Below are 25,282 nucleotides of genomic sequence, written 5' to 3'. Positions count from 1 at the left end.
ATGTTTCTGAAGAGAAGTAGACAGAGCATGATTCGTTTTAGGTTCATTTAGGGCCTTTAGATGTTGAACACGTAAAGCCCCTGAATACTTCAAAGCTGTTATAATCCATATTTTTAGTAATTGATCAAATTAAATCGTTTATGTGAGATGGAATGATTGTAGTGGAAAAACTCACAGTTCCCGTCACACGGTTTTTGTGTCGCTCATCATGTGTCGTGTCCCTGAATTGTTTTAGTTTTACCTGCCGCACATTACTTTGTGGTTCACTCTATGTTCTTCTCTGTTGTTTCAGGCATAAAAGAAAGCCCCAAAAACGGTCTGCTACGTGCAAGCACCGAATAACAGAAAACACAGCTAACTAGTAACTAGCTGGTAAAGGTAGTTGAGCATTAAACAGCTACAGCGCTGGTGAAGACCAACACTAGGCTAAGAGAGAGAGAATATTTGACCTTCTTTTGTCTGTGTGACAAAAACACAACTCTAATGTTGCTCTGTATCTGCTGTGTATCTGCTGTGTGTTATCAATTGAAAAAGGTTGTGATGCATCAATGTCTTTCTTCTTTTCAAAATGGTCCAAAAAAACCAATTGAGGTTTAAGTTGGAAAGTTCATGAACAAATAAGCAACTATCAAAATTAAATAAAGATTTGTTTATAGTTTATAAATGTACTATTACATCCGCCAGGGGGGTTATGTTTCCAGTTTATTTTTGTCAACAATATGTAACACAAAAACTTCTGTACTTGCCAGATTTGTCATGAAACTTGGTGGAAGGATGTAGTATGGGCCAAAGCAACACATATATTATTGTTTGGAAGAGATTTGAATCACGGGGTGGGTAAAACCATGTCTTCGTTTATGTTGATATTGAAAGATTTGCAACTAATTGTTGTTGAAGTAAAACAACTCAGTTAATCTGCTGCAATAAGTCTGTTGAAATCAGATCTTAAATTAAATACAGCAAAATCCAAATTGTTGAAGGAATATGCATAGTTGTATCTAAACTAGCCACATCCACTTCAACCAGTAGGAAGACGATACAAAATTAAGAAAAACTAACTGTAAGAGGACCCCATTATCTCTATTAAAGAAGCAGATTGATAACAAGTTTTCGGGGTCTTTAAGCGTGACGCAGAGCATTGTGGCTCTATGTCAATCCAGCGCAGAGGAAGGAAGAGGAAACCCTAAAGCGAAACCAGGTGATGAAGCTCAAACAAAGCCAGCCAACAGAGAGAGGAAGGGGATGAAGATATGCTGAGACAAGATTAGCAGGAAATAAGAAGTGGATTAGTGAGGGCTTGACTCCTCTGAACACTGAGACCTTTCACTTTTCCCCACGGTGTCGTGCTGCCTGACACTAAGCTCGGCTCCTTATCTTAATCCTCTTTCAGCAAACTGCTGGGGGTCCCACGAGCAGGAAGTGGAGGGAGAGAGGTTGCTTTCCTTACCTTAAAAGACGGGCTCGGATGAGTTGTCTCGGACACTTTGACAGGAAGTTTCTCCAGGAAGTTTGATGAAGGAACATGCGAAAGGAAAGAAGGTGAAATGGCAGTATTTGTTGAGGTGATGATGAGACTTTTAATTTCAGAGAGGGTCTCACCTCGTGAGCAGGTCATGCACAGGAGTGTGATGGATGACGGATGAACACACACACACACACACACCAGACTAATGTGTCGATTTCCCCAAATGCAGGGAAGGCTACATCGTTTTATTTGAGTGTTTATTAATAGGTCAACAGTCAGCCGAGCATCCAAGCATACAACAAGTTACTCTTTAGCTTTGTTCCACATTCTGAACGTAAAAGGAATTACAATAGGAAAATAACTTGAACAAAAAAAAAACAAAAAAAATATATTTACAAACTGCATTATAAATATGTCAAATGTACATCATTATACACAAGTACCAAAGATGGTCGGTTATTGAAACCAAACAGAAGTACCTTAAAAATATGTCTAAAGAGAAACAAAAAAAACCAACGTATCAAAAAATGGTTCAAAGGAGACCTAAAACCAGTTTAGTTTGTTTCTCTAGGAGGAGCTCGTCTTCAGATAAAAGCTTTAGCTAATATTTACACTTCCAATTGATGTTTAAGGGAAAACAGGCAGGTTTCTAGTGTCTTTTCATCATCTACTCTACAGTATGTCAATGAGGGTTCAGGTAATCTTTACACAATAAACTCCTCAGTAATCACCACTGAAATGTACTTTTTGAAATCAGTCGGTCAAGTAAATCAGAAATAAGGCAAGTACCACTGTACAGTACAAGTACATTTGAAGGTTTTAGTAGAATTTGTGGTCATTTTAAGGATGTTAGGAAAAGTTCTTATTCGCTTTCTTGATGAAAAGATCGATATGACTCATTCCTGTGCGTTTAGTACAGAGGTGAAGCCAGCAGGCTGTTTTAAACACTGGGTAACATTGTAAAATGAAACAAAAACAAAAACGCATCAAAACTATCATGTTTAAAAAAAAGTATGCATGTTACGGAATTAGGTTAAAAGTCTTTACTTACACCAGTGTCTTGCACTAAAGTCTGGTGTCTTCTGTATTTAATTAGAACAAAAAAAAAGTACAATTTTAAAATGTGTTTTTTTAGACGTTGCCACATGGTGAAACTTTATGCTAAACCAGGCTAACTCTTAGCTAGGCCATGCTAATCCCCTCCAGACTCCAGGTCTGTACTAAATGAACACACACACGAGTGTAATGGATGTTCTGATCAAGAAAGCAAATAAGCTGTCCCAAAAGTATCAGTTTTCTTTACAATATCGCCATTTCATCGATTTACAAACACCCTCGTTTGACCACATATTCAGTCCCTGTGGGCTCTTAGAACAGAAATATTGTAAAGCAACAACAGAAACCTGAACAAAAAGGTACACAAAGTTAATAACGGCCTCTGTAAACATATATCCTGCTCTTGTAAACTCATAAAATCAAGACGGTTTAAAAACCTTAAAATTGGCAGTTGAATCAAAGGGTAAATACACATTGTGCCAACTCCACCTGAATTAATTTCTTACCTATAAATTAATCAGCTTATGTCAGTGGAATACTGTACATTTGTATTACTTAATGCAAAGAGAGTCAAGCTACTTCAACCCCCAGCTCACTTTAATCCTAAATGTTGTTTGAATGGTTTTTGTTAACTCTCTGCGTTTAAGCCGGCACAGTTTGAACGGAAAGAGGTTGTTTTCTGGACTCTAAAAGTCTAAGTATGTTCTTATAAGGAATAAGGTGAAGGAACAAGAACTACTTTTTACAGACGTCTGTACATTAAAACAAAGTTATGTTCCAAAATCTTCACTGCGGGTGTCTTCTCTCTGGTGTAAATGTTTTATGAACAGAAATGCCCGGTGGCTCTCTGCTATCACAGATGAAAGACGTAAGCACACACACACACACACGTGTTGTACAGTTATGCACGGACGCACACACACAGTACCATATATGTATTTCACAGCAACAAAAGAGGAAATAATCTCGAGAGTACCGCTTCTACAGGCTGTGGCTGCGGCGAGGTGGAAGGATATTCCAGTATCTATCTATATCAAATAATTACCAACACAATCGAGTCAATCGGAGAATTACTCCAACAAAGACATCATTATCAGTGCGATCTCACTGTTTCAATCAAACCTTTGAATTTGAATGAATTCTGATTGAAGAGGCACGCTTACAAAGCCGTGTGGCTCGATGGTCATAAAACACGATGCCCCTTAATTCCTTTGTAGTCACGGACACTTTTACTGGAGGATCACGATAAGGGTGGCGAAGGAAATGACTCACTTTCACCCCGACAGGAATTCTGCAATCAACTCCTTTATGATGATCCGAACCCATTTTCCTGTGAATTAAGTATCTAAATCATTTGGACTCTTCATCTATAATTGCTTTGCCTTTGTATATGAATAGTATGTCAAGAGTTTGATAGCTGTGTTAAAGACATGCATCATTACTAAAGCTGTAACAGCCACTGGGATCATGGAAGATTTAGTTTCCCTTAGTGTTTTTGTCACTTGTTAAACTATTACTCACAGTTTTATGTTATAATGCTCAGGCTTGGAAATGTGAAGGAAGTTTCTCTCATTTCAAGCTCATTATGAAATCAGTTCACGTCGCAGAAGGGGAAGACATAAAAAGGAAATGTTCAAGCATTAAGGAAATGCTTTTCGTAGGGTAGGTATGAATGCCAAAGTAAGTCATTTGTTTGGTTGGCGCTTAAAAAACACAAAGCTTAAAGCTGATCGTTTCAGACCAAGATAGAACAAATTCAACAAATAAAAAAACAATTATATAAAACAAACAATGTACAATGTCCGACCCCCGAACTACCACTTCTTTGAGCATAGTGGAATATTAACAAGGAGTCCATCACTCTCTGCGTTGGTAAGGATTCTGGGTTACACAGTGTGAAGCAGAGGGGTGGGCTGGGCAGAGGGGGGGGGGGGGGGGGGGGGGGGGGGTCCGGGGTCTCTCTGCGTCTCGTCTCTACATGATGCTGATGCTGCGGTTGAGCTCGCACTGGGCGTTGTTGTTGTTGATGTTGGGGTTGGGGTTGCGGCGGCTCATGTTGGGCGTTGCCACGGACGACAGGCTGCTGGTGTCGTTGGGGCAGCCGTGCTGGAGCAGGATGTCGGCGCACTCCTGGCTGCCGGCTCGCCGCGCGTAGGAGAGAGGGGTCTGACCCCGAGCCTCCCGACTCGACACGTCCACTCCGTACTGCCGGAGAGAATTACATAGAAAAGTCAGATTTGACATATTTTAGGGATGTTCAAAGGAATTTCCAGATGATTCCAAGCTCATTTGAGTTTCCTGATTTGTTCCTCCATGTTTCTCGTCACTTTCTACAACTAGCAGTCATTTTAAGAGCCGTTTTGTTTACAATAATTCTACCATATTCAAACAGGCACCATAAACACTGAAATATCTGTTAAACCTGAAACCTTTAGCAATAAGCATGTTGCATACTAAACTTCTTCAATCCTTGATCCTTGCAAGAGCATTGAAGTTGTTAAATATTCTATGACAATATCCGATTTACAATATATTCTATATCTGCTCAACCCAAAAGTTAACACACTAAAGCTGTAGCTGTAAAAGTTGTATGTCTATTCCTCAAGATGATATGGAAACATTTGAGATATCTTGTCCATATCACACACATTTACAAAAACCTTTTGCGGTTTCTAACAATACTTTAGTAAAAGAGTTGAGTTATTTGTGTGGAGCAGAAAGGAAGGTACTGTGTTTCAGGGGAACTCTCTTCAAGGAGCTACATTTAACTAGCCAACATTACAATTGAACAGCTAACTATGAAAACTAATATTCACTTGGTGTTTAGGAGAGGGACTTGAAATAAGAAACACCTGGAAGGATTAAAGAGGGTTTGTGGTTGTTTGGAAGTCCTTCTCTTCACACTTTAACTCCTAAATCACTTGCCGAGAACTCAATCCCTACAATAGCAGAGTTCACCCCCCCTCTAATCAGAGGACTCACCCAGATGAGCAGCTGCGTGATGACCACGTTGGCCATGGCGCAGGAGAGGTGCAGCGCGGTGCGTCCGTCCCCGTCCCCGTACGTCTCGTTGACCTCCTCCTTGGTGCCGTGGGCCAGCAGCAGCACCACCAGCCGCAGGTCGTCCTCCACCACGGCCCGCAGCAGCTGCTGGCCCAGGGGCACGTCGGACTGGGGCAGGCCCACCAGGAACAGCTTCTGCTCGTATTTGGCTCGAATCCAGCACTCCTTCTCCTCCCTGGAGAGAAAGGAAACAACAGGTCAGGCGGGGGGGGAACACTATGAGCAATTAGGACTTAAGTTTAAAAAATAACTTTCAACACGTGTCATATATAACTTTTTCACCCATATTTAACCACATAAGACTTGTTGGGATCAATAATCATATCAGCATAACAAATGACAGACAACAACAACCACAAGATAACATTGAAGGAAACATAATGTTTCAAATTGCACGCACACACAGTAGCAACGGATTTCAACTTTGTACTTATAAGAGCTTTATAAATCAAACAGAGACCAATTATGTGAGTTTCAAGTCTCTTTGAAAGTTAAACGGAGCCAAGAAGCCTTTTTCCCTAGATCCATACACCGAGAACAGACAGTAAGACCATATCTTGTGATCTCAGATGATAATATGAGTCAGATTTCTGTTCAAGAGCAGATATACACTGAGTTAAAGCAGAATGGTTATAATTCAGATACAGTGAGAAATGTAGACACAAGGGAAGTGTCACAGCAATTGGCCTTAGATCCTCACTACAGAGAAGCTCCTAAATTATTAGAGCACAGGACCCCACCAGCCTCCTCTATCACAGTGGGAAATAAACCATTGAGATTGTCGGCAGAGATGAGAGAATGCCAAAGGCTGTGAGGCTTTGGGCAATACTCCACTTCCTAGTGATTAGGGTGGACAGCAAGGCGGTGAGAGTCTGGCCAGCTTTCTAAAGGTTACACATCTCCAACAGCAAGTCTGCGGCTGACAATACAGGAAGGAGGGGGACGTCTTTTTTATCAGCGCTGTCGGCTGTCAGTCTGAACTGGTGGATCCCCTCCACAAAAGAGGCAGTGTGTCTCCGGGCCCCGGTCTCCCTCGGGGGGGCCGGGGCCAGAGTCAGATCGATGGGGCTGAATGGCAGCCAGAGAGGGCCGGTGGGCTCCTTCACTCTGCGGCGGAGAATAGAGGCTAAAAGGGAAGGCTCCGTCCTCTATCGCCAGGCCGAGTTATATCTATTGCTCTCCATCTTGAACCCCCCTCCATTTCATTCTCTGCCCACATACAAACTGTCCAAATAAGAAAGAAAAAAAATCAATATCAATATGTGAATGAGTGAGCATGCCCAGTGTGGCAGTAACCCGGTGACCCCGTCAGGCGGAGTGATAAGAGGAGCAGAAAGAGGCTGTTGTCTGGGAGTGAGGGTGAGTGACAGAGTGGAGAGGGTTTGGACGGATAAGTTAAGCGCCAACGCCGGCTGGAGTGACAAGACCCTCGTGGGACTCCCTATCAACGGCCGAGGCCTCGCAGCAAGTACAAACTGACACTCTCATTCACTTCCATTTCATCATAATCACAGTGACAACAAGAGCAGCAGAACAACTTAATTACCAAAATCAAGCTAACCAAAACAACATCAGATCCACACAATAAAAAATATATATTTATCTGGTTTTTTTAAGCACTTCTTCCTTCAGATTTCTGTCTCTACCTTGATGCAATGGATACTCTTATGCATTTTGTCAGACAGGTTTGTAAAAATATATTTAAAGGATAAAGCTGATGCCATTTTATACTCTTTTCGTTCAATTATTTATATTAAATTAACAACATTTGAGTATTTTTTTTTTTACATTTTCTGTTCCCTCTACCCCCGGTCTGTAGCTCTTTTTATTAAATCAGTCAATCAATTGACTGATTACATAAACATTTAAAAACTAGTGTACAAATATGTTTGTATATTGTATATTTTAAGAAAAAAAGTGTATTTAATTATCTCAAATTGCTGCGTCCTGTAGTTTTTAGGAAATATTACCCAAACACCAGTATATAGAGCATTTGAAAGTGACTATTTATATTTATATATTTGGTGGTCTAGTAAATGTACAGCAGCAGGATGGTGTTACTCTAGATAACTAAATAACTAAAAACACCTCGACAAGGGACTGTGGTTGAAAATGTGCCAGCTGGTTAACACTGGTACATCTAAGAAAGGTTGATTAATGTGTGTTGTATGTTCAAAATATGAAAATTCATTAATAAAGTAACCCAGACGTTGCATGATGTTCTTTCTAATGAAGATTCATCCCTTTTGAAAGTGGAAAAAGATAACCACCAGAGGTAAAAGTGCAAATAAGTTGTCCTGACATTTGTGTGACCTGACCCCGAGTATATCCCAATATAGCTCGTATTTAATTACAGCAGCAGATTTAACAATAGTATCCAGTTCAACATTAGTCACTCTCCATTTTATTACGACCTTAGCAGCTATGTGTCAGAGCTGCCAACTTAGCACAGACAGAGAGCGTTTCCAGAGTCATATGTCAGCTGCCAGGCTCACTCCACAGCGCAGTCTGTCTCTCACCGAGCAGGCTGGCACCGGCCCTAACTGCAGGAGTTAAGATGTGATGGAGGAGCCAGGGTCTTTATCAGCACCCCGGCGCACATTGATTAACTGCACAGCGCCACCGGAAGCTCATAAAGCAACTTAACCCCACATCTTAAAATACCCTTAAAGCATTTATAAGCATATGGGTGCATTTTCTGTTATGACCTCAAGGAAAATGTGGAGGAGAAAGTCCTTTACGCCGCGGCACCATAAGACAATCTTTTCTTAAGGGTGAGGGTATTATGTGAACAACAATACAGCTCTAATGGCAGGCAATTGCAGCGTTTTATGGTGTAAGACCTCCATCAATCCCCACTCAGTCATTATGTGTGGACAAACCCGTTAGCAAATCAATTGGCCTTAAACCAGCGGACTGCTCAGAACAGGAAGGGGCCGTCCTGCCCTCCCCTCTTATTTCCGGTGAACTCTTTGAAAAAAAAGTGTTTTGTTTTTTAACTGCCAAACAGGATAAAGTATTTATAAAAAACTTGTTGAAATCCTCAAGGCAAAATGTTTAACATATACCAACAATCTAAGCTGAAAACTATCACTTAGAGCTGTTGTCCAAAGTTTGCTTCAAAGAGCTAGACCATGAATGAGATGCTGAATCGGTAGAGCTCAGTGAATTGATATGAGCTAAATGAGGCAGAAAGTTAGCACCAAGATGTGAAACAAAAAGGCTGAGGAGAGCCATTAAGAAGACGTCAACATCTCAGAAAGGAGCCCTGAGGACACTTTGTTAGCCCCCGCTCCCAAATCAGCCCCGGAGGCCTGCAGGGAGAAAAAAAGCCACACTCACTGCTTATACCGGGATCTACATTCAACCACAGCTCTTTTTACACTTCTACAATAAAACAATAACAAAAAGCAGCCGGGCAGTGTTTTTTTAAAAATAAAACCTAAACTGCTGCCACTTGAAAGAGCAAGTGTGAAAGGAAGTGAAATGGTAATCCTGCCTCTGTCTTTTGTTTGAAATAGAAAAACAATCCAAACAGAGGTAGGGTTTAGACAGTCAGGGGGAAAATTGAGACCCTTGAAAAGGACACTTCCTCACCGCAGGAGGAAGAAAAATAAAATCAGCAGATTTAGCATGTCAAAGCGCCAGGACAGAGGAGGAGGGGAGGGAAAGGAGAGTGCATTTTCACAGCATAGGGGGATATTTAGGAAATGGAACTGATGGTAACTCTTACACACACACACACACACACCGATTTCCCCACCCTTCTTTGAGCACATACTTGTTCTAAATTTCTCTGTTGCTCCGGGGACAGAGGGGAGCTTAAAGTTCCCAATAAAAATGCCTGTGTGTCTCTTGTAACTAAAAACAAGCGGTGTTTGCGTCACCTCCTAAACTTCCTCCATCATTCAGAGGTATCTCAAAGCTGATGATCATTGTTTAACTTTCAATCATTGGATTTAACGTGAAAGAAATCCTGGGCAAACATCAAAATGAGTCTAAAGTGGAAATGGGCTCCTGTCCAGAGCTGGTGTTTCCTTTCATTTGACCACGCAGAGCCCACCTAGATAAAGGCAGCCCTAACAGTAGAGAAAAGGCCTCTTTTTATAATTCTATTAGAGCTCTGTCCTTTCAGCTCTCCGTTGAGCAATGGATCCTGACCCTGACTTAATTAAGTGGCAAATGGCGGAATGATTCTCCTAAACCCAGCCCACGGAGTCAACAACACATGACTGAATTCAAATAAAGAGGGACAAACAAGGATAATTAGTCAAGCCTGAAAGACAAAGGCGAACAGGAATTTATAAGAAGGGACGGGAAACTGAGACGGCGGGGGTGGAGCCAGCGGTGGAGCAGCCTACAGAATGACCAATCTGACGGCCTGCAATAAAGGTGCATTGGTCCATAGGAAGAGAAGGATGTCCGTCCCACCACTCGCACATCTTTCAAACACACACTGGGTCCTCCTAAACAATCAAAGCTTTTCCAGAGCTCCTCCTACTGTTCCCCCGAGGATCCAAATCCACTGCGGACACATCAAATAGACGCAGTGAAGGGGAGAAATGGTGGTGCTGTTGGGAGGGGAATAGAGGGGGGGGGGGGGGGGGGATTCGACCAGCATGAACAGACTTCACAGTGGGGGTAGGCAACTTGTATGGGACCGATTCCCATGCAGACAGCGGCTTCACTTCCACAAACCGAGGGGAGGGAAGAGACAGAGAGTGAGGAAGGGGGACAGCAGCAGAAAGACAGAGCGGGGGCTCGGAGGGGAAACGACAGAGATGAAGAAGAAAAAAAAGAGCGCACACAACAGGGACAGAAAGCTGGGCCCCAAAGCATCAAAGGTTGCTAAGGGCCAGAAATGAAGGAGCAACACAGTAAACGCCGCAGCAAAAAAAGTGCTATATAAGGCCCCCTATGGTCCAGCCGGTACAGTGCACACATGCTACAGCTGCACATAACCAGGACAAATATTTTCACAAGTGGACTAGTCGCCACTTTTCCAGAGTGCGGCGTGAACAGATGACCAGAATTCAAAAGGTTGTTGTGTTGGGCTCTATAAAGGGGCCAACAGGAGAGCATCTGGGTGCCGTAGGCAGGCAGAGGGATGAGTTGAATATATTGTGACATTAATGAGGTTGTCAGACTCCTCATGATGGAGTGGCTGTGTTTTTGTGCCAGCAAGACTAACACCCTTAAATGCTCATGCTGTTAACCCCTGCTGAACCCTCGCCTCACAGACAAAGCAGAGGGGACGATAACACATGCCCTGCTTATGTATGCAGGCTGCTGCACGTACGTACACATTTAAAATTCCCGGTCACATAAAGGGACTGCCTCTTTCACAGACAGGAACTTTTTTGTCATGATTTCATACTGCTAACTAAATTAAAAGGGTTAAGTAGATTTGGCCAAAATGATTATCTCTTGTCCACCTGGCTGAGGAACCCGGTGGCATGTGGGCAATTAGTGACTTCTCCCACACAGGGCTAATTACTGACCTGTGGGTTTCGTTTAGAGAGGGAGGACATGGGAAGACCCAGTCATTCATTTGTCTTAATTAATTACTCTTCCTCCACCGGGGCTCCTGGCAAGGCCGGCTATTCTAAAAGCTCTGTGGAGGGTTCCAGCACTCCTAACCTGTGAGCAGCCCCCAAGCCTGGCTCTGTGTTAGGGGGAATAACTTGGAGGACAGGGGCCATGGGGACAAATCATACAGCAGGACTGTAATGGACACAGTACTGATGTTGTAATCGAGCAAAAAAAGGTGCCAGAGCAGAAGGGGTTAAAAGAGGCAGCGGGGGCCAGGTTTGGAGAGGTTAGCGGTGTGATTCATTTTTATTACCACGCAGACCCTGCAGGCGGCAGGAGTGGCAAATTATTTCTGAAACAAAGTGGAGGGCTCTCATCAGAGCTATTACCTGCCTGTTGCCGGGGGCGGCGCGGAGCTACAGAGGGTGACAGTGAGAGGCCCGGGCCAGTGAGGGATAGCCGTCCACATCCGTCCACGCTCCAGGACATCTCCCCCAAATGAGAACTGGTGTGTGTGTGTGTGTGTGTGTGTGTGTGTCTGTGTGTGTGTGTGTGTGTGTGTGTGTGTGTGTGTGTGTGTGTGTGTGTGTGTGTGTGTGTGTGTGTGTGGGAGAGTGTGTGTGTTTATAACTGTGAGTGTGAGTGCCAGTAGCCGATAAGGTTAAAGTTAGCTGTTGGAGCTCCCCCGTCAAAATAGTTTGTGGTGTTTTCTATCACAAACATGCCAAGCAATTAGAGGTGACGTGCAAAACAAGACCACTCCCAAGCGCTAATTAAAAGAACAACTACCTTCCAATATTCTGACTGCAGGGAAATGTATTATCACAGATTTAACTGTAGCATAGCTTTTTAAATTAGGCATCCTTTACACAGTAAATGAGTTAGTTATTGTTGTCAATGGCTTTATTAACGTCATTCATTTGTAACAGATAAGTTGTTTGACAACAACTTTTGGGTGTCAGCTTGTCAAATATCTATTTGGTTTTTTAAAAGATCAGCTCCTTACTATAAAAAAATAAATAATACATTTAAAAGACTATATTGGTCTTTCTTTTCTTTTAAGTCACTCTTGAACACTCACTTTTTTAGAATTGCTGTTCTGTGATTTTATTTAGTTTATTATTTTATTATTATTTTCTTTTATTTGTTTAACTCTGTGTTTGATGTGTTTATATGATGCCGTTTAGTTCAGTTTTTCTTCTTTTGAATTTTCTTTGTGTAGTTTTAATGGCGTTCTGTTTTATATGAAAGGTGCTTAATAAAGTGTATTATTAATACTATTATTATTTATTATTATACTGATGACTTAACGAACTACAAGCTTAAAAAGGCTTATTAGAAAGACATGAGAATGTATTCAGATTAACACAATGTATAACTACATTATGACAAGATAGAATTTCTTAGCATTGGCCCAAGGTTTTCAATTTGTTTACAACCTAGAAATCCAAAATGTGCTCATATTAATGGCTTATAGTTTCTCAAAGAAACCATCAGTTACATCTTTATGAAGGGTGCATTATTAAAGAGTGGTAGCATACAATGTTCTACAAACATAAATAAGTGCACATATACATGGATATAGCCATGTTTCCTATTATGATGCCTGTAATCAGTCCGATGTTGCTGCGTACGACAAATCTATACATTGTGTTCTCTGGATCCAGAATATCATAAACTAAACCAATCCTGTGGATGAATGCTTTTAAGTTAAATCTCAAAAATGCAAGGGGGTAAAACTAGTGTTGCAGGAGACATTCAATCAGACCCTGAGTTGATATTCAGGTAGTTACTGAATCGTTTAGATTAGGTGTCACTAATGTTTAGTGGGACTCTGAGCCATACACTGCCTGTGTGCCATCACAAAGCTGCTACATGTCACCGATCTGACACAATTAAAATCCTCTCATATGTTAAGAGGAGCCTACGCAGAAACAGAGTCAGGTCAGGATTGATGGCGTTAAAAGAAAGAAATAAGAAAAAGTACATCCCCTTAAGTTGGTAATAATTCATCATTGGTGATAAAGCAGAAAATAATTTGATACGAGAGTTACACCCACGAGGGTACATTGTTCTATCAGCAGCAAAATCATGAGCATCTCGATAACCAGTGGCCATATTTGATATTTACTACTGCTGTGTTTTGTCTGAAGATTAGTTATGCTGCAAATGAGATTTATTGTTTGACAGTGAAAACTAATAGAGATGCTGCTGCAGGATAAGATCGGATTTTCTAGACAATGAAGAAGCTTCCTGCTGCAGGCGACGTGGGACTGACAGTGGTAGGGAGAGGAATCAACATCAATAATCTTTCATCAAGTCCACAGTGGAGCACTTTAGCACAGATACCATTCAATAAATAATTGTAGGCCATCATTCAGTGCTGAACTGGCCGGAGAGCGCACCGTGGGTTCAAGAGGAAAAGGTTGGAGACTGCAGGTACAAATAGCGAACAAGAAGACCCTGGTCATAAGCAAACTGAACCTTTATTAGGTCCTAGTATGTGCACAAACTATTATTCGTGTATGATCAGTCTTTGATAAAGTGTCGGCTGAGACCGCTCCATTTACAACAAGAACTAGGAACGTGGATTTTTAAGCTACTCATTTACAACTTATTTTTACAGTAAAAAAGCCTAATGTTTTCTAGAAAGCCTGTTTTCTTAACCCTGAACCATGACAGTGAGTCAGAGACGTCATAGATTTGGAAAAAGGTTAAAACTCCTCACTTATGTTTCTGGTTTTTAGTGATGTGAGTAAAAGTCACATGACAAGATAGGAATTATTGTCACTAATAACTTCAGTTTTAGCGAAATAATTCAGAACAGTTGTCAACTGCTGATATGAAAGCTACTGACTTTTGACTGTATATGAGTATACACCTGCTAATTAATTACTGTATTGAATAAGTTAAACATGTCTTTAAATGTGAATCGTTTGCTTTCTTTTCAAGATAAGTTGATAAGTTATATCAAATAAATACAGTAAGTGGTGGAGGCCTTACCTAAAGAGCTACAAACCGTTGCATGTTTTTTCAGTTAACAAAAAAAACAGGACACAACACAAATAATGCTGCTGCTAATGCTGCTTGTACTATTGTCTGTACTATAGAAACTGCTTGAATGTTGATTACCTTAATGTCTGCATTATCAATAATATCTCCTAACTAGCTGGGAATACAACATGGTTCTAAATAAAGCTTTAAAATAAAAATGACATTATATTCTTGTTATTTCTGATCCATACCAGCTGCAGCATTAAGAGCAGCATCAGTAGAGAAATGAAGCAGATATGTTTCTCTGTTGGTATATTAAAGTTACTAAGCTGTGATGTTAAAGCAGTGAACTGGCAGCAGGGAGAGCCTACAGACAGTCTCTTCCTGACAGACAGAGTGATGACCCGGCCCCGTGTGATGGATATGTGACATGGCAGTCGGGGGCCTGAGGGCCCGGCTCTTGGAGAGGGGTTAAGCCGTAATGGTGTGCTTAATTACCTGCACAGCCACATAGCAGGTCATTAGTCAGACTGGGACGCTAGGCCTCACCTGTCACTGGGAGATAAACAATCCTCCAACAGATCTGGGACCTCTCAGGAGAGGGGGCTTATTGTCCGGGGTTAACTTGGGACAGGACAGTAGGGAGCAGGTGGACAAGTATCATTTAAGAGATACCTTCAAAAGAGGAAAAGCTACTAGTTGGGTTGTCAAATAAAAACTGGTTAAGTAAATTGTACGTGTGTCCCCGGCTAACAATTTTCATACCTGATTGTCAAGTTGCATCTCTTTTTTTTTTTTGGGGCTCATTGACTCTGCTCTGTTTGAGCATGTGCAGGTGCTGCCTTGTCTAAAGTACTGGAGCAGATTTGAAGAGATTAGACTTTATGCACCTCCATATAGCCAGAATAGAATGCTCCTTGTTTTATAACCACATTTCCCCAAAACTGACACTATTAAACTGTGATTTGCATCAGGCTCCTCTGATCTAATCATTGAATAGTCGACTTGCAGCTAGAATAGTGCATAGTTGTATACAACACATTCCTACCCATTATACTCTCACTGATTTCAGGCATCATCAAATGGCTTGGGCTGGTTTCATATGTATTTATTATTAAAATATATTTTCCTGATGAGCGCTTACATGTCAAACGACAAACTTGATGGATTTGGGCATTTATTTGGTAAGTGCAACACTCCCTTCAATAAAAGCCAAGCTAGTGGAGAGACGGACAAACGAGACGCCAGATACTCTGTTGGAAATAATAGATATTATATCCTAAAAAGAAGAGACAGCGGGATAGAGATGGCAACAAAGTACCAACTGGAGAAAGACACAGAGGCATTGTGAGGCAATGTGTACAGGACGGACTGATGCTCAAACATAAAATACTGTTTCTTCTCAAGAGACACTTCTGGACCCCCGGTGCTCCTTATGGAGCGTTTTGTGGCGTGAACTGCCTGAGCTGAAATGTGGGTGGCTAATAAACGGCAGGTAATGGAGAGAAGACGGCGCTGCCTTCTCACACTATAATCTCCGTATGCCTCATTAAGCGGCACCTGTATGTGTAGAAGAAGGCTCACCTGGTGGTGTCGTTGCCTGGCTTGCTGTAGCCCTCTAGAGCCCCCTCCCACACGCTGTTGGCCATGGCGTTCCCGATGGCCGTCATCACCATGCTGAGCTCCACCGGCCAGTCGTCCAGGTCCAGGGAGCGCACGCGGGACAGGTGGGTGCCCAGGTTCCTGTGGATCCCCGAGCACTCGATGCACACCAGGGAGCCCAGGTTCAGACTGGCCCAGTCGGGGTCTGAGGAGGGCAAGAAATCATTTTAGTGATAGAGTTAGAGAAGTAAAGAGGAAAGCTTCATAATCTCATATTATAAAGGAGATTTTTAAGCTTTTTACATCTGTATAAACTTGATTCAAGAAGAGATTTCGTAAGGATTACTTTGCATCTTACATTATACTAATTTTAGCTTTAAACTGAATAATTTTTTGTAGCATTATCATCTGCACTGATAACACGAGTTTTCAATGTCTTATATTATTATTCACGATTATGTTATTAGATATTTATTTATAGCAGGAAGAGAAGAAACTGTATCCCTCTTGGCTGAGTCTTGAAGAAAACAGGAAATGCATTAAGGAGCTGATTCTGTAAAGGTCGCTAGATTCGGCTCCGACACATTTAGCTTAGGGTAAAATTCTGACGAAATGTAAATAAATAACAGTTAAGTAATATAAATTCTATAAGCTACAGGAGGTTGCATTAAAACATCATCAACTATTTAAAAGAGGTAGGCACAGGCTCTTAAATAACACAGATGGAAATGTAACCTACTATAGCAGAATTTGACTTTTAGAATAATTGTTGACATCATAAGAAATAGAGAATCGAGTTAGGGTCACAATGTCACTTCTTTAGGGAGCTATGTTGGTGGAGATTATTAAAACATTATTGGAAAAATAGCAAGGAATAAAATAGGGTTATGTTTGATGGAAATGTTTCTCACTATTGAAACATGTTTGTTCCTCTCAGCTTAGTTCTGGTTAATTGCCCAAATTTAGATTTTCTGTCTGTAGTAGCAAGTAACAAATGGCAGTAAGTGAAAATAGCTTGAATCCAGTGTTTCCCCTATATACAAATAGGGGGCGCCAGCCAGGTACCAAAAATAAGAAGAATGATACGTTTTATTTTATTTTTTATAAATAATAATAAGTGCCGACCCTTTTTGATTTTGATTGTTTGTTATGTGGATTTGTAGTATTTGTGTTACTGTATGTTCAAAAAGGTGTATTTTTGCTAAATCTTGAGACATTGCCACTGTATGTAGGCAGGCCATCGGGAGGACCGGGAGGTTTCCCGATGGCCTGGCCTGTTAAGTGGCCTGCTGGTCTCTTTTCCTTAAATTATGTATTGTGAACACAACGCTGCGCAAATGTGGGTTTGCCTCACACAGGGTGACTGTCTGTCTACATGATGTGTCCTGCCGACATGGCCACATCCATACCGATCATAAATCAAAGCCCTCGATTGGTCTCTGTGTGTCATGTATGGCACGAGCGAGCGAGCGAGAGAGAGCGAGAGCGAGAGCGAGAGCGAGAGAGAGAGAGAGGAGAGAGAGAGAGAGAGAGAGAGAAAGAGAGAGAGAGAGAGAGAAAGAGAGAGAGAGAGAGAGAGCGAGAAAGAGAGAGAAAGAGAGAGAGAGAGAGAGAGCGAGAGAGAGAGAGAGAGAGAGAAAGAGAGAGAGAAAGAGAGAGAGAAAGAGAGAGAGAGCGCACCGGTTACTTGTATTGTTGTTGTTAGCATCTGGTTAGCTAGCTGCGCTAAAATACATAAGGAGCTGTTTCAACAACAAGGTGGAGGGAGAGTCCTCTGCTGTCAGACTGAGAGAGATAAACAGCTCAGGTGAGGTTAGGGACTCTGAATGTTTAGATTTTAGTCTAAGTTATCTCAGTGGGTCTCAAACAAATATGTGTTTACAAATTATGTAAACACATATTTCCAAGGCACTCCTTTATAATCATTAGGATAAATAAAAACAGGTTTGAAATCATTCCAATGTCTACTATAGGACAGTAAACTAAAAATATCGTTTAAAGTTGGAGAGATACAAAAATATGCATAAATAAATACATGTTAAGGTAAAATAAGATATAAATGAACAACAAAAATAAAATAAGTTACATTTATTTGTTATTGGCTATAGTAGGTTATTGGTTATGTTCACATACTTATTTGATTATTAAAATGTAAACCGATCTTTTTCATATGGGTGTTTTAGAGTTGTACAGTACCCCCTAGATCAGGTCTCTAGTAATTGTGTGCTCAAAGTGCACCAGATTGAAGCATTTTACTTTAAAATGTTCAAAAAAATCTTGTTCATACAATATTGAATATATTTGAAGCCATTTTGACGTATATTACCTGTCAATACGTTTCTGTTTTTGTAGTGTATTTGTCTTTTGTAGAGATTTTTCATGTAATCTTTATATCTAAAATCTCGCCTAGAGCAGCAAATTGGCTAGAACCGGCCCTGGTACTAGGCCTCGAGAGCCTTTCTTGTGCTGGCAGACTCATAGAAACAAATTGGCGGGGCGCACTTCGCACGCATAAGAAAATTCCACGCGCTCCGCGCTCACATTATACTGGACCCACGTGCCTTAGCAACGCTGCTATGACTCCATCCTAGGGGAAACACTGGAATCTAACTTGAAACCTAACCCTAACCCTTTTGCAACTAATGTCTTTGTGTATTTGTAAGCCAAAGAATGAGTAGAATACAACAATTGAGTCAAATGTTTTACCACCAATAACTTGCAATAACTTTATAAAACCACCCAAAAATGTATGTTTTACTATCTTTCCATCTTTGGTCAAATATGGAGGTATAGAAACCATTTATTTCCCACTGTACAAGGCCTTATCGAGGAGAAATGGGCTGTTGTAGTGGGTAAATATACTCACTGGGTGCATCACAGTCCACACAGAAGCTGTTCCCCCTCACGTTCCGTATGGACTGAATGGCCATTGCATCACTTTGGCTGCCTAACCGAGACTGCAGGAAATGAGGGAGAGAATAAGTCAGCAGGAACTAATCATTGATAGAGTAAAAGAACGCAAACAATTATAGCTAGATTCAAATAATAGACAACCAGTGAGGAGGAGGGAGGGATGAGGTTTTCCAAAAGAAAAGACAGAGAAAATATGAATATGTAAAACAAGGCCGTGTCTGCTCAGTCTGCTGACACAAGCCGTGTTCTCTCTCTGATGTCTGTCAGTTCTAATAAGAGATCCCCCACACTGCGGTGCACCTGTCTGACAACCTCCCACATGTGACAGCTTGAAGTGGGTGAGGAGGGGCGGGGTGGGGGAGGGGGAGGGCGCAATAAAGGTTGGAAAGAAGGGGGGAAAAGAGGAATGTAAATGAAGCAGCAGAATTGTAGGATCATGACAACGACGACGCTGTGATTAGATGATTTTCCTCCCAACCTCCTCATAGTTATTATCCTCCGTGCTGTACCTTGTTCTTTATGCTCTCGCAGGACTGCAGGCTGGCGAAGATCTGGCTCTCGATGGCTAGGACCCACAGCTCCCTCTCCTCGTACGTAGAGGCTTCGAAGTTCCACGTCTGACCCGTCAACGACACGATGATGAACTCAAAGGAATCCTCTTGTTCTGCCAAAACACAAATAAACAATACATTAGGACTTAAGAAACAAGCATATCAGTGGTTGCAATCTGACCCTGCGAGTTAGCGACACAGCTCAGTGACCCAGGCCCATTCACGCATCAACGCACGCTGACATAGGTTTCTGTTAAACTCAGAAACACTCGAGTTTTCCCAGCACCTAGTGCACTGCCGTTTTCAACAATGCCTCAAAATCTCAGTCTTATAAATGCTAGAATGCATTTTTAATCCGTCATAACATTACTCATTAGCATTAACACACAATATAGTCTTTTATTAGAAATCTGATTTGTGATTTCTCTTTGATTTACACATTTATTTAGCAGTTATCCCAAAATTGTACAATTCTAAATACCCCAAATATGTACAGACTTGACAGAGGGAAAAAAGGAAAAGCATATTGAGAAGAAAGACAGAGTTAAGAGTTAAGTCAATCATTTCAACTTCTTTTGTGAGAAATGATGTATCGTCTTTCATTTTGGCATACAGTAGAGCATGCATGTTAAAACCACAAGACACTCCATTGCTGTTGCCATGTAGAAGAAGGCTATCAGGGTTGTAGAACATTCACAAATCTTCATCACTAAATGTGTGCACAATAGTTGCAATAACTCAGTATCTGCAAGTCAATGAATTGAAGATACAGATGGTATATTGTTCTTTATCAATATGCTTTAGATTTTGCCCGCTGTTATTGAGGCATGTGACAGAATGTGTCATTGTGATTGGATGTTGTAGGAATACACCTTGGGAGTGAATTTAAACTTCTACTTCAAAGTTTTTATATGTTCACAGGCTGCTTCTTTTCACTTTTTGATTAAAGAACCAGGTTGAGAATCCCTGCATTTCCATGGTTTAGTCAATGACAGATTCTAAGAGACTATTGTGTTTATAAAAACAAATATTGTAATTTTTTTAACCAGTTATACACCCCAGTTACCAATATTGACAGTGACCTTGACTTCTATAATGTAAGCTCTTTTCATGGCATGATATATTAAATATGGGTAGCATTAATTTATATTGCTAAGCAGTTATAATAGTGTCTGAAAAAGGAATACATTAAGTCCAGTTATGTTTCGTCAAGTACTAACTATAGTCTTTTTTCTTATTTTAATGTATTATGAAAACTAATTTGTCCCTTAAATTGGTTTTGATTCAGCTGGTTGTCTCCGCTGCCCTTTTGTGTTTAACTAAGATTTATAACAATGTCACCTGTCGTTTTCAAACGAGAGGTCTGACACAACATATGTTCCAACACATGCTGTAATGGCTCTGCTGTTCAGAAGCAATTCATTAACTCGGTACTGTACAAAGTGACTCGTGTAACATCTCTGGTCTGTGCACATGCTTGAGCTCATAGCCAAATGATTTGTAATTACCTAATTATGTCTATGCAAATAGTCATCTCATTTGCATAAACCATGTTTGGAGGACTGGAGGCGAGTAGACACGAGGGGAAGGTTTTTTTCCTGACTAGTTTTATCATTAATAGAAGTTACATTAAAAGGACATTTATTTAATGTACAAAATATGTATACTTCTAATGTATTGTGTATTAATGTATCCGTTTTTGTATATTAAATTAACTGCATGTGTCTAGTTATCAAATTATGGCAATCATTTGTCAGACAAATCATCTAATCAGAGAAATTAGTGCACATTTATAATCAATTGAGCCTCCTTGGTGTGAGTCGCAGCCCTGTGAATCCGTAAATGACAGATTTCTGACGGACGGTGTGATGTAGCGATCCCTGAGCCTCGGTGGAGGGCCATCTCTTCAGGGGGAAAGCAATAATCCAATTAGCTCGACACCGACTTCAATTATCTGATTCAGTTTGTGGAATCGACTACAGGTCAGGAGGAATCAATAAAGCCTTGGAAGCCTCTTTATTTAGACTAACAGCGAGAAACGATGTGGGTGTTACACTTTAAAGCACTGGTGGGGATAAAAAAGAAAACAATTCGATTTCACAGAATCAAAACGGTTTACTTAAGAAAGTGACAAGGAATACGAAATACAAAATGGAGTGAAAATCTAATTAGGAAAAAAACTAGCATGATCAATTGAAAAAACATACAGTAAAAATCAATGCTTCCCTTGTCCGATATAACTTGAGGTACAATAACTAATGCATTTGAAATCAGTGGCTCCCAGACTCAAATGTTGTTCTACTTGTGTTTTCATCTTTTTAAGAAACCCCGAACAAAGCTAATTATTCTGTTGGCTGCCCAGGCAATAAATTGGAGGCATTAAAACACTTTCATTATGGAGATTAAAAAAGCAACGGATGGCTGGTTTCTTAAACTGATGAGTATACAAGGGAAAACAAATCTAATTCTCCATGCATAGTAATGCACAGGCGAGACATAGTGTAGCCACTAAAGAGACAGAGGAACATGTGCAGCAGGAGGCTTTATGTGGGACTCCCGTGTTGTCATTACATGCAGATCCAGCACACGGATATTACTTTTTAATGCCGTCCACAGTGTGGCAATTCAGCTCTACGAAGCAAAGTAATTCTGCTCCATGTAAGCACGGTGCTGAGGTCAAAGTGGTCTTCACAGAGACGCTAAATCTGAGCAGGAACAATGTGTCAAAGGCATCAGCGTTATCTTACAGGCACCTGACGTGATGAGCTTTTAAAAGGGCCATTAGCGCTTCTGTTATTACTCAATGGGTGCAGTTAGCACATGGCTAGCAGAGGAACGATCACCTTGTCACATTACCGCGAGCATTAACCTCCTGATCAAATCTATCCGCGAGCATATGATCAACAAGTTCTTACCAATTAGAAATAAATTAACACAGCTCTGCCAGTGGGCGGACAAGGAGGAACACAATTTAAAGCCAACGGAGGAGCCAACTGTGAAGAATGAGCGAAATATGATTTTCTTTAATTAACATGGCGTAATAAAAAGGAAATTAGAGCTTAATGGCCACAGAGCTGCGACGAGGAAGGAACAGATACACTTCCTCGTCAACGCTTTACATGGATCATAAAACTGTTCGGATCCTCCCAGTTACAGATGTTATCCATCAGATTACTTAATGGATTTCAGCAGCAACACAACCGCACTTCAATAAGCAGAATGTTTCGTCAATAATAAACGATTGCTTCGAGATACTAAAATAGGAGGTTAATGTATTGCTTATATTTACTGGTGGCAGTGGTGGAAAGTAACTGAGCATGTTTCCTCAAGTACTATAGATAAATACTTTATTACTTTTTATATTTATCTGATAGCTTTAACTACTAGTTACTTTTTAGATTACTTTTATTTTAAACATCTAATGCTGAAAGTGCCATGTCTGCAAAAAAAACAATAAAAAGATTTTGAAAAAACTAAAGAGGTAAAATACTGCACAAGTTATCAAATTATTTTTTTCATCTTTCCAAAGTGCAATAGGATTTTGGACTTTTACTAAGAGTATTTTAACAATATTGTTTAGTTAATCTGGTAAAGGATGTGGAAACGTTTTACACCACTGACTGGCTGTTATTAAACGCAAGTTGTCCATCAAACTTTAATACCTCTAAAAAGGCATCGGTTTGACCTAAAAATCTAAGTGGAACCTGAAAGAAGAGTGGGTGTCCGGCGGACGGTGATTCCTCTCGTGCTGTGTGCTGCAGCAGATTAGCACCTCGGGGGGTATTGGTGGCCAGCCCAGCTGTGCCGACTATACTCCATGGACCAACGTAGCATCTATTCTGTCTAAGCCTCTCAAAGACCTCTGGAGACCCACGTTATGAACCCTTAGAGAGGACTTAGCAAACACTCCTTAGCCTTGAGGTCTATCGGTTTGTGTGAACACTTGGCTGAAACGATGACAAGGTGCAGAGGTACGCGGGCTGAGCTATTGTTTGGGTGTGCAGGATGTGTTGTGCCGTGTGCATGCATCAGGCAGTCACTTAAAGAAGTGCTTGCCGTTCCCGTGAATTAACGAGCAGTTGGGAAGAACAGGCCAAGGCGGTGCCATCTGTAAATGTCACAGGCACTGCTTGCTCATTTTACACATCATTAAAGCCAATATTCCTAACCTGTATCAGAGCAATCAGGAGCAGGCCATTACTGCGACAGGGGCCCCAGGGGAACCACGACCAAACTCAGAAAGAAGAGAGCAGGGTAGGGGGGGAGAGAAATAGAGCACACTCTTTATCTATCTGACACACACACACACACTCGTACACACACACTCGTACACACACACACACACACACACACAGTCTAAAAAAAACAAGGAGCACACCTTCCAACAATAAACAAACCCATGAAATCAGCACCAATACCACTACGCTAATAGCTAGTGCATTTAACAACAGAGCCGAATGGAAACAGGGCCAATTATACATGTGTCTGTGGGCAGTGTGTACGGAGCCCAAATGAGAATCTTGTTATTCCTTTCCCTCCATACTGTGGCGCTCAGAAAGCTAAGCCATTACAAGAGTGGAGGCTCCAGGGACAGCTTTCGGAAATGAGAGCGAGTCGGGGAGTGACAAAACAAAGTATTGAGATAAACACCCACCATTAGCACAGGCAGTTAAACCTCCATTTCCTAATCCTCAGCTGGACTCCAGAGGATATTAACCCTTACTTTGCAAAAGGTGCAGGACAATAGGATACTGGATTGGGTTGGACTGACAATATATTACTTAAAACCGCTTCTGATCCACTGTCAATGCAGGTTCACTTATAGTTTGGGCACAGGAAGCAATGAGACCTTTATTCTAATCTAAACCTAAGCCAACGGTCATGAGAGAAACCCAAGAGTAAAAATAGATGAATACATAATGAAAAACTAAAGATTAGGTTGCACTAGCATCAAATAATCTCTCGTACTTTAGGTATTCTGTGTTGATAGAGAACATTTTGAATGCTATGGAAAACTCAACATCACTACAAAATGGTTTAGATTTGTTTGAGAAATGTTCTAATTACTTTTAAGAATATAACCGGGTCAGTTGTGATTGTTGCAGCTAATTCATTCTGATTCTCCATTATCTAGTTACTGCTAACTGTGCCATTTATCTCAGTAGAGCCACTTTATTTTGAGTACGATTCTCTGCAGGCTTTCCAATCGTACATTATAGTGTCCATTTCTGTTACCCGGACAAAAACTAAGCTGGAACAAGCTGGTTTTCTATTAAAGCATAAAGCTCTACTTTGCTTTATTAACACATTTCTGTTATATTCATATGTCCATGTCATGACATGTGTAGATCAGAAAGAATGCAGTCATTGATTTGGTCTATTTAAGCTTAAGAACACTTATTTAAAAAGAAAAGTTGAAGCCGTTTATATGTACGTGTTAAAGTATGCAAATATAACAAGGATATGTATTTTAACTAAGTTATGTGGTCACATTCCAACAGTGACACTTTCAACACATGCATTAATGACAACAGTTTGTTCCTATTGAGCAAAAAGTTAAAATTTCAAAACATTTGTATTATTATGATTGCACATTCACAGGTAATATGTGACACAAAGCTAACATTAGCACGCGTCTTTTAGGAATCCACTTTCTCAACAAACACAAATGAATTCCCTATCCCGCTCAGATTGCCAACTCAATCCAGTAGAAGAGTCCTTCCAATCACTTGAAATTCAATCAATTTAATGACAAAATAAAAGTATTTGATTCAAATGCATTGTTGAGTCTTCTATTGAATAAGAGGTTTTATTAACCAAATTAAGATCTGGTTTAAAAAGAAATTCTCCGCAGCACATTTTAGTTTGTTAAAGCAGAGAGTCTGACGTGCATATCAAGATAAGCTTCCTTTAGTTGGACTGTAGGATCAAAATGTGCAAAAACAAAAAGGAAAATGTGTCTGTTGAAAGTTGCCTTAAATCAAATCTTATGTTGTTAATATAAATACGACTTTAACACCTTCTTTATATCTCAGGCAAACACTTATCCCTGATTACTGTGACCTTAACACGAGTAAATATCTTCATCCTTACATCTGAAAGAATC

At 40.8% G+C, this 25,282-nt stretch overlaps 1 protein-coding gene across 4 annotated transcripts in view; it reads right to left on the bottom strand.

Annotated features, from left to right (window-relative positions):
- Positions 1–1,668: 1,668 nt before the first annotated feature.
- The window catches only part of agap3 (ArfGAP with GTPase domain, ankyrin repeat and PH domain 3), a 132,572-nt gene continuing 108,958 nt past the window's right edge, over positions 1,669–25,282 (bottom strand). For all 4 annotated transcript variants that reach the window (XM_034234404.1, XM_034234406.1, XM_034234405.1 and 1 more), the window contains exons 14-18: positions 19,135–19,289; positions 18,579–18,669; positions 15,695–15,917; positions 5,504–5,759; positions 1,669–4,726 (exon numbers count right to left, since the gene is read on the bottom strand). In XM_034234404.1, coding sequence (XP_034090295.1) covers positions 4,496–4,726; positions 5,504–5,759; positions 15,695–15,917; positions 18,579–18,669; positions 19,135–19,289 — 956 coding nt within the window. In that variant the 3' untranslated portion in view covers positions 1,669–4,495. The remainder of the gene's footprint in view (positions 4,727–5,503; positions 5,760–15,694; positions 15,918–18,578; positions 18,670–19,134; positions 19,290–25,282) is intronic.

Source organism: Gymnodraco acuticeps, unplaced genomic scaffold, assembly GCF_902827175.1.
Source record: "Gymnodraco acuticeps unplaced genomic scaffold, fGymAcu1.1, whole genome shotgun sequence".
NCBI lineage: Eukaryota > Metazoa > Chordata > Actinopteri > Perciformes > Bathydraconidae > Gymnodraco > Gymnodraco acuticeps.
This window is presented reverse-complemented; position numbering and strand designations above follow the sequence as displayed.